We start from the raw sequence: 15,339 nt of genomic DNA on the forward strand, positions 1-15,339 counted from the left end.
GATGGGGTTAGGAAAGGCAAAGTCAGCCTGGGATTAAGTCTGGTAAGAGATGTGACAGGTAACTTCTTGTTGCTTCTACAATTACATTAGCAGCAAAAGCAAGGTTAGGGAAAATATGGGCCTGCTGCTGTATGGGGCAGGACACTTGGTGACAAAGGACATGGAAAAGGCCAAGGTATTCAATGCTGCCTTCTCCTCAGTCTTTACTGGTAAGACCAGCCTTTGGCTCTGAGACCAGAGGTAAGTCTAGAGCAAGGAAGATTTACTCCCATGGAGGAGGACTTAGGTTAGGGAACATTCAATATACCACACATACTCAGGTCTGTGGGACTGATGGGATGCACCAGTGAGTGCTGAGGCAGCGCGCTGTTTTCATCGCAAGGCCATTCTCTGTTTTCTTTAAAAGGCTGTGGCAATTCCAAGAGGCTCCTGAGGTCTGGAAGAGAGTAAAGGTCACTCCCATCTTCAAGAAGGGCAAAGAGAATCCAGGGAACTCCAGGCCTTCCAGTCTCACTTTGATCCCTGTGAAGGCCATGGAACAACCAATCCTGGACATTATTTCCAGGCACATGAAGGTCAACAAAGTGAACAGGAGTAGTGACCAAAGGAGAAATGCTTAACCAACTTAGTACCTTTGCACAGTGAGATGACTGTCTGGGGAGGGGAGAGCAGTGGATGGTTTTTGTCTCAACTTTACTAAGGCTGTTGACACTGTCTCCTGTAACTTCCTCGCAGACAAGCTGATGAAGTGCTGGCTAGGTAAGTGGGCAGTGAGATGAGATAAATTGACTTAACAGCTGGGCCCAGAGGATTAGCCGCAGCAGCATGAAATCAAGCCGGAGGCCAGTCACTAGTGGTGCACCCCAGGGGTTGATACTGAGGCCGGTACAGCTTAACCTTAACGGAAAACATGGGCAGTAGGGCAGAGTGCACCCACAGCCAGTTTACGGATGATGTGACACTGGGAGGAGTGCCTGACAAAAGGTATGTCTATGCTGCCATTCAGAGGAACCTCAACAGGCTAGAGCAGGGGTCCTCAATCCAGCCCCCGGTATTTACAGAAACCCTCCCCCCCCCCCAAGAGGTTGGCGGGGGAAACCAAGCAGCCGCAGATGGCTGCCTGCCACTGCATCCGCACCGGCCCCTGGTTAAAAAGTGTGAGGACCCCTGGGCTAGAGAAATGGGCGGAGGGGAACCCTGTGAAGTTCAGCAAGAGGAAATGTAAAGTCCTGCACCTGGGGAGGAATAACCCCATCCACCAGTACAGACTGGGGCTGACCAACTGGAAAGCAGCTCTGCAGAGAAATACCTGGTGTGGGAAGTAAGTGTCCAGGTGGACACCAACCTGACCACAAGCCAGCAACATAACCTCATGGTGAAGGCAGCCAACAGCATCCTGGGCTGTATTAGGTAAGGCATTGTCAGTGGGACATGATCTTTCCCCTCTACTTGGCACTAGTGAGGCCCCATCTGGAGTACTGTGTTCAGTTCTGGGCTCCCCAGTATGAGATACACATGGATGTACTGGTCCAGCAAAGGGCTAAGAAGATGATTAAAAGGAACTGGAGCTTCTATCACATGAGGACAGACTAAGAGAGCTGGGACTGATCAGCCTGGAGAAGCTGTGAAAGTAATTTTGCACAGAATGTCATGTCCTGGTGGATTGCAAGTTGACCATTAGCCAGAAATGCACCCTTGCAGAAAGGTGCTCAACAGTACCCTGGGTTGCATTAGGGAGAGCATTGCCAGCAGGTGGAAGGCAGTGATCTCCTTCCCTTCTCCTCAGCCCTGGTGAAAAATATCTGGATTGCCAAGTCCAGTGCTGCGTTCCTCAATACAAGACACACAGTAATGGCGCAAGTCCAGACAAGGCCTGAAGATGTGATTAAAGGACCAGATCATCTCTCATACATAAAGAGGCTGGGATTGTTCAGGCTGGAGAAAAGAACCTTGATCAGTGGCAGGATAAGAGGCAGTGGGCCCAAACTGTAACACAGGTTTTACTGTGACAGTGGTTGAACACTGGAACAAGTTCCTGAGTTGCAACGTCTCCATCCCTGGAGACAGTCAAAACCTGACTAGACATGACACTGGGCAACCTGATCTAGCCCAGCCCTGCTTGAGCAGGGCGTTGGATAAGAATCTGAAGAGGTACCTTCTGCTGAGGCATAATTAATACTGTTATAGCACACAACTGTAGCATTTCTGCTCTGTACTTGGGAAAGGACTAGCTTATTCACACTGGTGAAATGTTACCTGCTTCTAAGTACATGGACACAATTATACATCGTTTCCGAGAAGATGGATTAAAACTTCTCTGTTGGGGTCAAATGCATCTGGGTGTTGTAGGGGACTGCCTGAAAATGAGTCAGGTGTTTCCATGAACAATCAGCATGCAAAACCAGTTCCAGAAGGTATGGATGAGGGGTGGAAATGTGCACATTGAGATAAAAAGACTAAGTGAGACTATCTGCGTAATTACAGGGTTTCAGCCTCTTCCTGGAAAGAGAAATTATATGAGCCTAGACTGTGAATGGAAAGATCAGTGGAGTTAATCAACTGTACACTATGGTCCAGGAGTCCTGGTGGATTGGCTTGCAGTACTCTGCAATGGGGCTGTGTGTTTTGTGGACAGTAATGCTGATGCACGAAAACTCCACAGGTGCAGAAACTTACATGCTGACAGACCACAGTAAATGAAGAATCCCATGGATGAAGCAGAGTTCAGTGCACTCAGAAAAGTCTTTCTTCTCCTGAGACAGGAGAATTTCTCATGGTCTTCACAGGGGATCAGCTTTTTGCCCTGCAATGCTTCTTTGTGAGCAAGTCTCTACAGGTGATGGGGAGAACTGAGAGTAAGTACTCAAGAGCACAGCTGAGTCACAGTGATTTCAGCTGCTCAGCAGGATCCTGGGTGCAGCGTCCATTTTTGCCACACAGGGACAGGGAAGCCCACCCAGAGGCACTACCAGGAGCTGTGGGGATATGACAGGAGGCTGTAGTGCCAGTTTCTGTGTGCAGTACTAATACCGGTAGTACTGGAATTCTGAGTGCTGGTCTGGCATTAAGAGATGAAATGGGTATTGATAAATTGAAGCAAGCTGAGAGAAAAAGCTCTTGTGAGCAACAGGCAGACATGGAGACATGTGGGAAGAAGCGAAGTATGCCTGTAAAGTGACTGGGTTGGAGACATTCAGTCTTTCTAGACAAAGCACGAAAGAGGTGACTCTGTCCATAACTACCTGACAAACTGGTGGAACAAGACTAAATAGCTGGGGGATAAGGTGCACCAAGATGAGAAGCAACATGTAGATATTTACCAGCGAGGTAATTAATCACTGGAGTAAATGAGTGGGCCTGTGGCAGATGCTCCTTCTAGGCAATATTTAAACTTTCTTGAAATGAAATCCTGATTTTGTACAGCAGACAGTAATGGGTGTATAACCAGACATTATTAATGGAAGTCCCTCTACACAGCAATATGCAGGTGTTGCAGCAGATAATCACAGCCCATTCAGTCCTCACACTGATATCTCAACATGCCACAAACTGAACAGCTTCAGGTCTTGGGTTTCCACTGTTTCTTGCTTTTCAGTTTTATTTTTTCCCATAGTTAGATCCATTTGATTCTGAAAGGATGGAGGACACTGTGTGAAATAAATGCTCTTTGGCAGCTCTGGCTGCTCTCTCAAAAAGAGCAAGCTTTCTACAGGCTGGAGACCTTCAGGGCAGTGAAGGACTGAGTGCCCAGTGGTCCCTGGTAGTACTTGTATTGCACCACACGGCAACAGAGCTCCTCCTCTAGCAGAGAAGGTGAAGGTCTATCTCAGCCCTGGGAAACAAAGTCAGCCATCAGGTCTACCCTATTCTAGGGAAGGCAGTGCAAAAAGAATTTATTTGTTCTGACACCATAAATCCACTCCTGCTAAACAACAGTGCCTGTGCTCTGGGTTTGGACCTGCACTGAGAAAGCTGTATAGGGGTGCTCCTATACAGCCCTTTTCCCCACGCTTACCCTTTCCTCACAACTCCAAGGCAGCGGGGCATGGAAGGTGGCTATTAGCTGTTCTGAGGGAAGGGCAGGTGGGGCTCCCTCACACATGTAGGTACTGTGACATTTCCCAGCTGCAGCCAGTGAGCCAGCCCAGTTTCTGGGGCACCTCTAAGTCCTTGGAGAAGTGAGGAAGAGATTTCTTCTGGCTGCTGGGAAAAGTGTCACATGGAGGAAAGAAACAGATCTGTCAAGTGCAGTATCATGTCTCCAGCAAGGCCCAAAGGAGCCAAGAGAGGAACGAAATTAGAACAAGCATATTTGGTGCCTCCGCTCCAGTTTCCCTGCTTCCAGGCATTTTGCGAGGCAGATGTGGTTTCTGTGTGGGTAGTGCTGCTGCATTTAGCATACACAACATGTTTGTGCGGCCGGCTGAGTATATTTTATCTGTGCATGCATACATGCCAATTGGGAATACGTGCTCAGCCTTGCTACTGGATGAACTGGTGGACACAATTGCTACAGCAGCCTCAGCTCTATCCAGTTAACAGAATTTGGCAACTGTGAGCACTGGCATCGGATGCAATTTGGGCACCTTCCTAACAAGCTGTAAAATTAAGGCAGCTACACACTTCAGATACGGTAACACTGAGGGCTGTCCCCAGCCTCTATATTTAGGCAAAGATGATCACCTTTTCATAGCAGAGAGGAAGACTGGCAGCCTGGGTGGCTTACTTTGAACTTTGCACCTGGATGTGGCTAAGGCCATTTTCTTGCTCCTCACCATAGTAATGCCTGCCTGCCTTTCAGGGCCTTGAAGGCACTGCTTTATTGCACATGGCTATGAGACTCAAGCCGAGCTGTACTTGCAGGCCCAAATGGCTGTAGTACACAGGGTTTCCTCTGCCTGCTGCCTCTGAAAGGCAAACAAATACTAGCAAGTTCTGGGAAGCAGCAATATTGCTTTGCAGCTATCACTTACACATTGATGCGATCATATTTGCTGTCGTTCTCTGGTGGTCTGGGAACCATAGTGCTGCCAGTTTTGTTGGTGAAAAGATGATAAGGGGCTGTGCCAGTGCACAGAGGCATTGCCCAATAAACAGGTACCAGTAACTCTGGGGACCCAAGCTGAAGAACTTCAGGACGCTGAACATCCGGATGATGCTACCCACCATGTTCAGCCATGCACTCAGGATCACCTGCAGAAACAGAAACAGCCAGGGGTTCTGTGCTGAAGCCTGAAGGGCAGAACTTAATACAACAGAGTTGCATGAGCAGTTTCAGATGCACTACAGGAGACACTGGTGTTAGTAATCATTGCACAGAAAGTTGCCTGCAGACGGCCCCCACCCCTTTGGGCCACTACAAGATGCTCCTGGATGATCCAACAGTGAGTTACCTGTCTCCTTAGGGAGCAAGGTGGCTGCCCTGGCCCCACATAACGACTACACCACAATGTAGCTCATGCAAGACAGCAGACTGTCGTGAAATTGATGAGAAATCAGAAGTTCAGTAAGTACACTCTGTCTGCAAGTTTGCGCCATCCACCCATATTTTGCTGTGACAATCCAAAGATCATGGCAATAAATCATCCAGGATATGCATCCTGCCAATGCTTTTCTATACTACTAGCATGCTAGCATTCCAGTGCCAAATTACACAACACTCTTACTTCTGATAAGACTGCGTAGAGGTCCCAAGCTGGCTTAGCATAGACCAGGCTCTGAGCTGAGCAGGGGTCCCTTGCTTGCACCCTGCCCTGCTGCTCCTTAAACTGGCCCTGCAAACAAAACAGCTGTGCTAACACTTTGCCACGGCAAATCCTACTCAATTACAGCAAGCTTGTCACAGAGTCAGCTCACAGCATCTGTTCCGGTCAGTTGGCTAAGACAACAAAAATTAAAGCAGGAAATGCCAAATAAGGATGCAACATTATTCTGACTTTTCCCCACTGATCCTCACCTCAGAGGTGATGTTACAGCTATTACTGAACTAGGACAGAGCTTGCTCATCCTCTGCAGCGTTTGGCAAGTCTCCCATTCATAGTATGCATGTTAGTGCTCTGTGCAGCTACTGCTATCTCCAGGTGAAACATCCTCAGGGAAACAGAACAGTTCAACTCACAGCACATCTGAGCCCCATGCTGTCAAGAACCCATGTTGCTACCAGACCAAATGGGATTGAGATGAGGAGGTACACTATTGAGAGCCAGTTGACCATCTCCAGGGAAATGTGGAAGTAGGCAGCTGTCTTATCAGCCACAGGAGCAAATGTCAGCCACAGCTGTAGAGTAGAGAACAAAGATTGGTAAGTACGCACATCACCACAACAGAAATTCAGCATCCTCTCAAACTGTCTGAGTTATGAATGGACTTGCTATCTTAGTCTGTCCTTGAAATTAGGATGTTAAGGCTGGTAATAAAAATTCAAACCCCCAGTGTCTGCAGTTACTCATGCTGGGACCATTTCACCACTGATATCATCATTATCTTCTCCCTGAGCACCCCATCCGTTTCACTACCTCATGCCTGGTCCCCTAGCCCTCCTGCTGCTGGGAGCTGGCAGCAGCAGAGGTCAGTAAGTTTTTCTGTCCACAAGCTGAATATGTTGGCCCCTGATCCACGTACTTACCTGATGTAAACCACAGGCAATCCTTCTATGTTAGTGTAAACAAAACAGAGGCTGCCGTCTCCTCTCTGCCCTTAAGAACCTCTTAAACTCAGCCTGGTATTTATGTTTGCGTTGGTAACCCCTGTATGCAGCCTTATAAAAACATCTTTGCCATGTGTCAGCCAAGACAGACAGTATTCCATGCTGTCCTGCACACAGTCGATGGTTAGGAAAGGGCCTAGAACTTTGCATTATTCAATACATCATAACACATAACAGGGACATATATGAGGTACTTCAGTCTTTTCCTTCCAATGCCGTATCTGAAAACGTTTCCCTAAACCTTGCTTTAGGTACTGGTTTCGTAAGGTTGCTGTCTGCTTCTGGTTTCTTCTGGGAACGACAAGGCCTGCTTTGATCTCAAATCAGCTCCTGAGATCATGCCCACAAGGAAGAAATTAGGGTACTAGCCCAAATTTTAGGATGTTTCTGTGGATTCTTTGCAAAGACACCCTCTCTGGTGCTTTTCAAAAAGACTGACCTAGCCTGAGAACAGGTTTCAATAATGTGGATGTACGCTACTCCACTGTTAGAAAGTGATCTTGCAGCTGGTGAATACTCAAGATGACAAAGTTTGCAGAAATGTGAACACAAACTTCAACTATAGCTTCCTAGAAAAGAACTCCAGTCACTGCCTCCTTCCAGGTACCCCTCCCTGCCATCGCAGTCTTCCTCTCCACAACCTGCATCCTGCAGACAGTGTCAGCTCCAGCGTTAATGTGTAACTAAAAAAGGACTAGGATAACCTAACAGAAGAAGGCGTGTCCCTACATTCTGCTACTTGTTATTTCCAGCATTCCTATCTACTTCTTACAGGCTAGAGACCATAAAAACTACCACATTAAATGCAAGCAGAAGGGGAGATGGACTTTTCTTATGTTACTGCATGAGAATAGCCACATGCAAATCATTGTTTAGCCAAGCTTTTCTCCTAGCAGGGATGCAATGCATAAATGGCAGTAACAGAGAAGTTTTGAATGTATTATCACTGTCCTAGCAAGGATTCCTAGCATCAGCCCTTTCCTCTACTCTGAAAGGAGCTGACATGCCAAATGTCCTGCATTCAACACAAAGCTCATAGCACCATGCTGAGCTCAGATACACCCATGTGGGATCAGTCAAAGGTCTGGAAGGGGGTGGATTTGTTTACTCAGCATCTACAATCAGGTAGACAAAGATGCTGAATGCTGAAGGAAATTGTACTCTTGTTACACAACAAGGAGGCTATTCCAGGTCATTGGGAGACTTGCAGCAGTCTTCTAATAAAAGGAGTTCTTTAAAAATTCCTTGAAATAATACATTATAGTAATGTTACTGTCTTGTCTCAGGAAGAAATTTCACCCACCTTTGTTTTTCTGGAACTGAACTTCATCAGACTGGCATGGGAATTTAAATTAGTTTAATGCTAATGTAATTGTTTAAAAATAAATAAATAGAGCATCACCAAGGCATGAGCATTAATTTGATTACGGGATGCTAAACTGCTGCTAAACAAAACCCAGCTATGTATTTCCAGCAACAGCAATTCTCTGTTCCTCACTGCCTTCCAGATGGGGGTGGTGGTGATGAAACACTGTATCAGGACACAGTGTAATTAAAGAGATGATATATTTTGTAAGCCAGCTTCAGGCACATTTTCACCTCTCCTGTTCCTCCACACAAGACGCTCACCTAGGCATGACATCATTAGGAGAATGATGCCACAAGACAGAGCACAGCATTTTGTGTTCAGTGGCTGCATACATCAAGGCAAGCTGTGATCAAGCACTCTAGCATGTTTCCATCAGACCTTGCTGAAAACCAAGCATTGTGGCTACCCTGTATTTCTATTCTGAGCAAGAGGTCCAGTTCCAGCATATGTGTGTGAGAGCACAGAAGGTGGGAAGTTGCAGCCTGTACAAGCCTGAGTTTGTTCTTCATAATAGCAAGCGGGTTTCTTTATGGGTCTGGAGAGAAAAAGTATGTTTCAGCCTCCATTCAGGCAGGGGTTGTTTACCATGTGTCACTCTAACAGAGAAATTGAGAGCTGGGCAATGGAGCTGTGGTCAAAGTGGCTTCCAAATGCCCCTGCAACAACAGGGTGGCACTGTGGGGTTTTGCCAACATAGGGAAATTGCCATGCTAAGCAAATGAGTATGCCACTTTCTGCTTTTGGTTGCCCCAGCTACAATGACTTCATCCATAGTAGACAGCAAGCTCTTCTGTTGGGATCTAGAGCCCTTATCCCATTTATTGTTTCTGAAACTCTTCACTGCCAAGGCTGATACTCACACAGGGACTGCCCCTCAGGCAGAAAAGGGTGAGGATGATGCAGTTCTTTCCTGGTGGTGTCTCAGACCTGTAACCTCTGAAGATTTAGAACAGAGACAGAGACAGGTTCCTCCCTCCTCTACTCTCCCAGGGCCTTAACTCAGCCTTGGCACACCAAAAACAGCGTCAAAGCTCCCTACTGTAGATCATCGTGACAGATACAGGAGAAGAGATAATGTATAGGGTTATAGAATGCCAGCCACCAAAAGCTGTTTGCTCCTGGGACAGATAAAGGAAGGAGACAGACAGGAACCTCTGCCCCTGCAGGGTTGTTTACACACTTGTTCAGTCCTTGCACAAGCCTCACTTTATGAAAATATGCCCTTGTGGTCTGACCAAGCTGCATTCAGCTCCATTGCCTGTGTAGCCACACAGACTTAGAGCCTCAGTGTGAGATGCACAAGGCATCAAGGGGAGTCTGTGTTACATGCTGCACTGCTATGTCCATGTCCGCATTTGCTCCTCTGAAGGCAGCTCAATGGATGTCACAACAGCAAAACTGGGAAAGTCCAGCCCCTTGCCAATGTCTCTTCCTGACTTGCAATGGTGACAAGCAATTTCCATTCACCCATGTGACTTCTGCTCCTTCTGAGCCCTGACAGAGCTATAATTAACCAAAACCTTTTAGCAAGCTTTGACAAAATCCCCAGCTTGGCACCCCACAGATCAGGAATGCCTTGTCTCTGAGGCTCCAAATGCACCCAGCTCAGAGCCCCATACCCTGACTGCTCAACAACTACCTTGCACAGTCCCCACAGCAGAACACAGCTGTGCTGCTTCACAAGTTGGAGTGGATGACTTTGGAAGTCAGCAGGAGTCCGCTCTCTGGCCCATGGCATAGTTAGGTCAAGTCATTTATACAGAAGTCCACAGAGAGCCATCCAAGCACATGGACTCTTGTCTTTGAACACCAACCAACCACAATGGCTTCATGAGCCCAAACCCCGACACTTTGCAAAATTCACTTCCCAGAGTTACCTCACAGATTTTGCAATATTTGTTCTCAAAGGACAGCTCCTGCTGTAGTATAATCCAATATCATTGGCCACAGTCGCTTATGTTGTAGACCATAATATTTGGTTCTTCAGCATTTGGGATGAACTTTTCCCTCCCTTCAGATATGCATCAATCAGGACGTTGAAATAGATGCTGTAATAATAGACACCATTTCTTTTCCAGATGCAGGAATTGTAGTTCCCACAGTCCTCACCTGAGCTCTGTGCTTTTTGAATTTAGAGACAGCAAAAGCTCCAGTGCATGCTGTCTGGGCAGGAATTCGTACCTCATGACACACTCTTCACTACAAAATCTTGTGCTTTACACAGTGGGCGCAGCTGATGAAGAGGACGGAAGGTCCCCTGAAAACCTGTAAGCCTTTTCTGGCTTGCACTGGGGTACAGCTGCATCTCCCACTGCTCTGAGCACATGGCTGGCTTATTGGGTAGCCATGCCCCATCACTAGAAGAAAAGAACAGTAATGTTTTCCTCCCAGAGTCTATTTATATCCTCAGTTGCAGGAGAGCCCCCTCCATACATCCTTTCACAACGGAACATGTGGGTCCACCAGGGAAAGCAAATGCCCTGAAACTCAAAACGTATGACTGGTACTGACATTGGAGGGGTACTGGCTCCACTTTCTGCTCTCCCTCCCTTTGCTTGCTTTATCTTTCTTCTAGCTGACATTTTCTCTTCTGCACCTCCCAGAGACTGCCTGTTCCCTTCCCCATTAATTGCAGATCTGCTTGGGCAGTCCTGTAACCAAAAGCAGGTTACAGCTGTTCTCATCCTGCCCCCATTTCTAAGCTTCTTTGTTGCGCTTTCTGATTCTCTTGTATCCCTTAATTGATTCTCAGATTTGGATCCACCCCCTTCTCCTCCCAGAATCGGCCCAAACCCTCTAGTTTTCCTCCTGCTCTATTCCCCTTCTGCCTCCATCTTCTCCAGGTTCAGTTCCTCTGCAATATTGCCTTTACTGTTTTCACTCCTGTGCAGACTCTCCAGGACCTGTTTCACCTGTAGGATCTGGTTTCCCTCCACCCATTCCCAGGGAATCCAGCACTTGCCCTCTCTCCCACTTCCACGGGAGGTTACTGGGGGGCTGTGAGCCACCTATTCTCTCTGCCTGCAATAGCAGCAAGATGGTGGCTGAAGGACTCCATACAGACTCTACACTTTGGTAAGCAATAAGTGTGAGCTGCAGAAGGCAGCATAAACAAACACAGCCCCAGGATTTTCAGAGCTCAAAGAGCAGTAATGATAAGTCGATGCATCGCACATATAATCAGATGCAGCCCTGCCAGAAGTGGTACCAAAATTTTTCTTCATGAAGGCAAGCTGTTAACCAATGTTAACCTCCTCACCAACAAATCAAGATTCTAAAAGCGAAAAGCAAAATCATTTCCAGAATGGCAAGTGCAGGCAATCAGGCAGGGTAGAAATTAAGCCGTTCTGCCATGTCAGCGGTGGCATCAGCTAGCAAAGGCTGCTATATGGAGTGCTCTTCGTGCCTGGCATATTATGTAACTATGCACAGTGTAGCAATGCCCCTGTAATACCTCTTATGTACAGCTTAAAAAGGAGGAGACAAGGGGGATGACATACGTGAAATGGGACCTTCCACTTTGTAACAGGCATAGCCACAGCTCACCACTACCCAGGCAGGCACTGTCTGCAGCAGCTCTGCTGGTCCCAGCACGCCTTCTCCCTGACACTGCTCTGAAGGTGAGGTAGGATGTCTTTCTGAGAAACATGGGCTGCCTCCTCCTCCCCTGGGACTGGGCTATGAAGCCCTTACACCAGGCTCCTCATCTTCAGCGTCAAAAGGGCCACAGCCTGGGAGCAAACAGCCTCTGGCCTCAGCTGAAAGCACCCGTGCTGACACAGCAGCCAAGGAAGTAAGGACAAAGGCACGATCTTCAAAATGGTCCAGCCAGGCAGCAGCAGCTCTGTGTGCATGTGTATCTACAGGGGCACTGATGGATGGGTGTGGGCAAGGCGTGTGCACCCACTGCCCTGGCACACGCCAGTCTCCACTTGTGCAGCTCTCCTTCCTCTCCCAAGTACACTAAGTGGTGGTGGAAGTCCTCCAGGCTGGTGAGTCAGAAACCACCCAGCCAAGTGTGAGCCATGTCCAACCTTCGGCTCCCCTCCTCCTCCCCAGCTTGCTCATGCTGACAGGCAGAGAACAGGGCAGAAAACACTCTCAGTTTCATTCTTCTGTCCCCAGTGCTAAGGCAAGAAAAAGTTTCTCCTGTGAAACACAAAGTTCCCACCTGTTCAGCTTCACAGGAAGGACGCGAGGAGGAAGGAGGTGTTTCCCTCAACTGTTTGTGTTACAGCAGCTGTCAGCACACCATGAATACACTTAAACCTTAAGTCTTCAGATCAAAAAAACGCACACACTCAAAACTACAGCATCAGTTTGACAAAACAAATCTGTGGAGCAACCTTAGGGATAGTTATGCCACTGCTTACCAGGAGTGCTGCAAAAGACAACTGGAGATGACCAGCTCAGCTCAGCTGTGGTCAGAACAGCCTCTCTTCCCAGGACTTCAGGCAGCAACTGAATTATACTGATGCCTGCTTATAGACTTCTTAGAATGACACAAAGGTTTTTCACACTACATTGGCAGCTAGGAAATTCCAGAATAGCCATGTTTAGGAAATGAGACCCAATCCTTTTGCGCAGCAGGGAGAGGCAGAGGCTTTTGAACTCAGGTCAGTAAAAGAGAATCAAGTATGGGCTATTTATCCTTGGTGTAAAAAGCTTCCCTTATATCATATTCCCTTATGTATATTCACTGTGTTCTGGTTAAAGAAGGATTTCAAACAACAATGTGGAGTAGGAGGAAGCTGGGAGGAGTGCCCTTTTCATGGTCTGGCCTGGCTTTGCTCAATCACAATCCTAAAACAGACAGAACTAAGAAACACACTTTTCTTAGCCTGCCCTTGCTGTATGATCAAGTGTGTTTTCCTGCAGTTAAGTTGCTTCTACCTTGTCTTCCTGACATGGACAGTCTCTCCGTCTCAGGATTATCTCCCCTCTGCCACTTCTAGTGACACTGAAGGCCACCAATAAAACCTGCACATGTGCATAGGTAAGAGAGGGGAATACAAGGCAGCATCCTGGAAGCTTGGTCCAGCACTTGAGGTGGTCTGTTCTTTCTAAGTCAGACAATTCAAAATCATGTGTCCTCACCATATGCATTTTGCAGATAGCCTGATGCAGGAATACATAGAACACAGTGCTGCATGCAACATCTGTACAGGAATGGAGGACACACCTTAACTTGCAAAGCAATTTTCAGACCACAGAACTGGTAAATTAATCTTTCCATCTGGAACTCTTAAAACAGCAGCCAAGCTCTTTGATTGCATGGGCTTTCAACCACTCCCTCCATTTTAATGTGATTTTCATCAGGAACATTTGGGAGAAACATTAGCATCAATAAATGTTTGACTAGAACTTCTGTGTCAGCATACTTGCCATTCGAGACCTTTGCAGTGGCTTAGAAACAGTATTTCTACTCTGGGATATTTATTAAGCACCCAGTTTTGAAGCTCTGGGTTAACATTCATGCTGTGGAAAAATGCTACTATGGACAGACAAGAAGTTGGCAAGCTGCCAAGGAGACGGACAACAGCAGAATCATTCAGGGCTACAAAGTTTTCAGCCACATGACTCAGGTCACAGTTGAACTTGCAAATGCATTGAAAGGGGCTTTTTAAGTAACCGTCCATTTTCACAGTTAAGGGGCCAGCAAAGTCAAAGTCTGACAAGGCATCCCGGAACAGCTTCCCTCACCCCCGCTGTCACTGTCCACTCCTAGCAGAGTGGTTTTTTTCTTGCTACATAATGTTACTGTGCTGTGCCAATTTAACTGCAAGCGAGCAGTGTGGCTTCACATCACTTTTCTGCAGGACACTTTTTTACACCCTTGAAAGACAAACCGATTTTCCCTAGGGAAGGCACATTCATTTTGTGTCTTCCATATATAACCACATTCTCACTATGTTTTTTTCATTTTTCTGCTCCAGCACTCTTGTATAATGCAATAGCATCATGCAATACCTACTCTTCCTTTGCTGCATTTAAATGTTTGCAGGTGACAGCACCTGATCTTGGCTGCCAGACAGCCTGCATTTGCAGCATGGTAATCCTCAAGTGCATGAATAATTCTACACCAGTCTGATAATTATCAACTATGTCCTCAATGACTTGGTGAGCAAGGATTTGGGCTTCTATCCCATATAATAGGACTTGGTAAGGGGAAACTTTATGGTTTATCTTGATAATTACTGAACTTAATTTTAATCTGCTCAACAGGTGTGGTGTGATCTGACATCTCTTTTCTTCAGGTCTTTCAAAATAAAGTACCTGTAGGCAATAAGAAGTTCATGTACCAGTACATTTAGTGCAGAATCACTCCTATACTGTGTTGTATGTGCAACAACAGACCCTAAATGGAAACCTACTTGCTCCTGTTTCTGACCAGGCAGATACGCTGCCGTAGGCCTGCAATAAGGCAGAGCTAACTCCTGCACCTCTGCCCCGAGGGTTTCAGCGTAGTTCTACTGCTCTTCGGTTTGAAACATGTGACACTCACGGGCGCCAAATACTTTCTGTTCCTCCCCAAGGCCTAGGAGCGTACTAGGCAGCAGCTTTAGCTGTTCTCCCGGACTCGGCAGCAGCTTTAGCTGTGCTCCTGGACATGTTTTGCTTCATCCCAGCCTGGCTTGCCGCTCGGTACTTCCAGACCACAGGCACCCTGCCGTCCCATCCTGCCCTTCCCCATCAGCGCCCTTCCCGGCTCTGGGTCCCGCCGGTCAGCAAGGCAGGTGTGCAGCCCGAAGTCACAACCAAAGGAACAAAGTTGGGAAGGAAAAGCCGCTTATTCAGTCCCCAAGGCACGGCCAGGCCGAGGCTTCTCTGCACTGTGGGGTGCAGCCGAGTGCCGGTGCCCCGGGGTGGATGCGGGACGGGGCGCGGGGGCAGAGCCCGGCACACGCCTGGCGGGAGGTGGTGTGACCCTGGCGAGCCCTGCACACCTCCTACCCCGGCAGCTGCAGCCCGGGTTGCCCCCCGGAGCTCGGCGCAGGCAGGAGGAAGGGCCGGCCGCCCTATGCCCGGCGCCCCCTCCCGCGCTCACGGCTGCTGGGGGACCCCGAGCGCCGCCGGCCTCCCCCTGCCCCCCCCGGCCTGGGGCCGCCCTCCCCCCGCCGGAGGAACGTCCCCGCTGCCCTGCGCGTCCGCGTCCGGCCTCCCCGCCCCCCCCCGGCGGCGGGGTCTGCGCCAGCGGCGCGGCGGGAGTGGCTCCCCGCGGCGGGGCAGCCGGGCCGGCGGGTCGGGGCCGGGCCGCACTCAC

At 48.2% G+C, this 15,339-nt stretch overlaps 1 protein-coding gene across 2 annotated transcripts in view; it reads right to left on the reverse strand.

The window, feature by feature from the left end:
• SLC49A3 (solute carrier family 49 member 3) overlaps nt 1-15,339 on the reverse strand; it is a 75,617-nt gene that overhangs the window by 20,174 nt on the left and 40,104 nt on the right. For both annotated transcript variants that reach the window (XM_080372733.1, XM_080372732.1), the window contains 2 exons: nt 6,119-6,277; nt 4,974-5,193 (listed from right to left, as the gene is read on the reverse strand). In XM_080372733.1, coding sequence (XP_080228859.1) covers nt 4,974-5,193; nt 6,119-6,277 — 379 coding nt within the window. The remainder of the gene's footprint in view (nt 1-4,973; nt 5,194-6,118; nt 6,278-15,339) is intronic.

The sequence above is a fragment of the Falco punctatus genome (genome assembly GCF_963210335.1).
Source record: "Falco punctatus genome assembly, chromosome: Z".
In the NCBI taxonomy this organism is placed as follows: Eukaryota; Metazoa; Chordata; class Aves; order Falconiformes; family Falconidae; genus Falco; species Falco punctatus.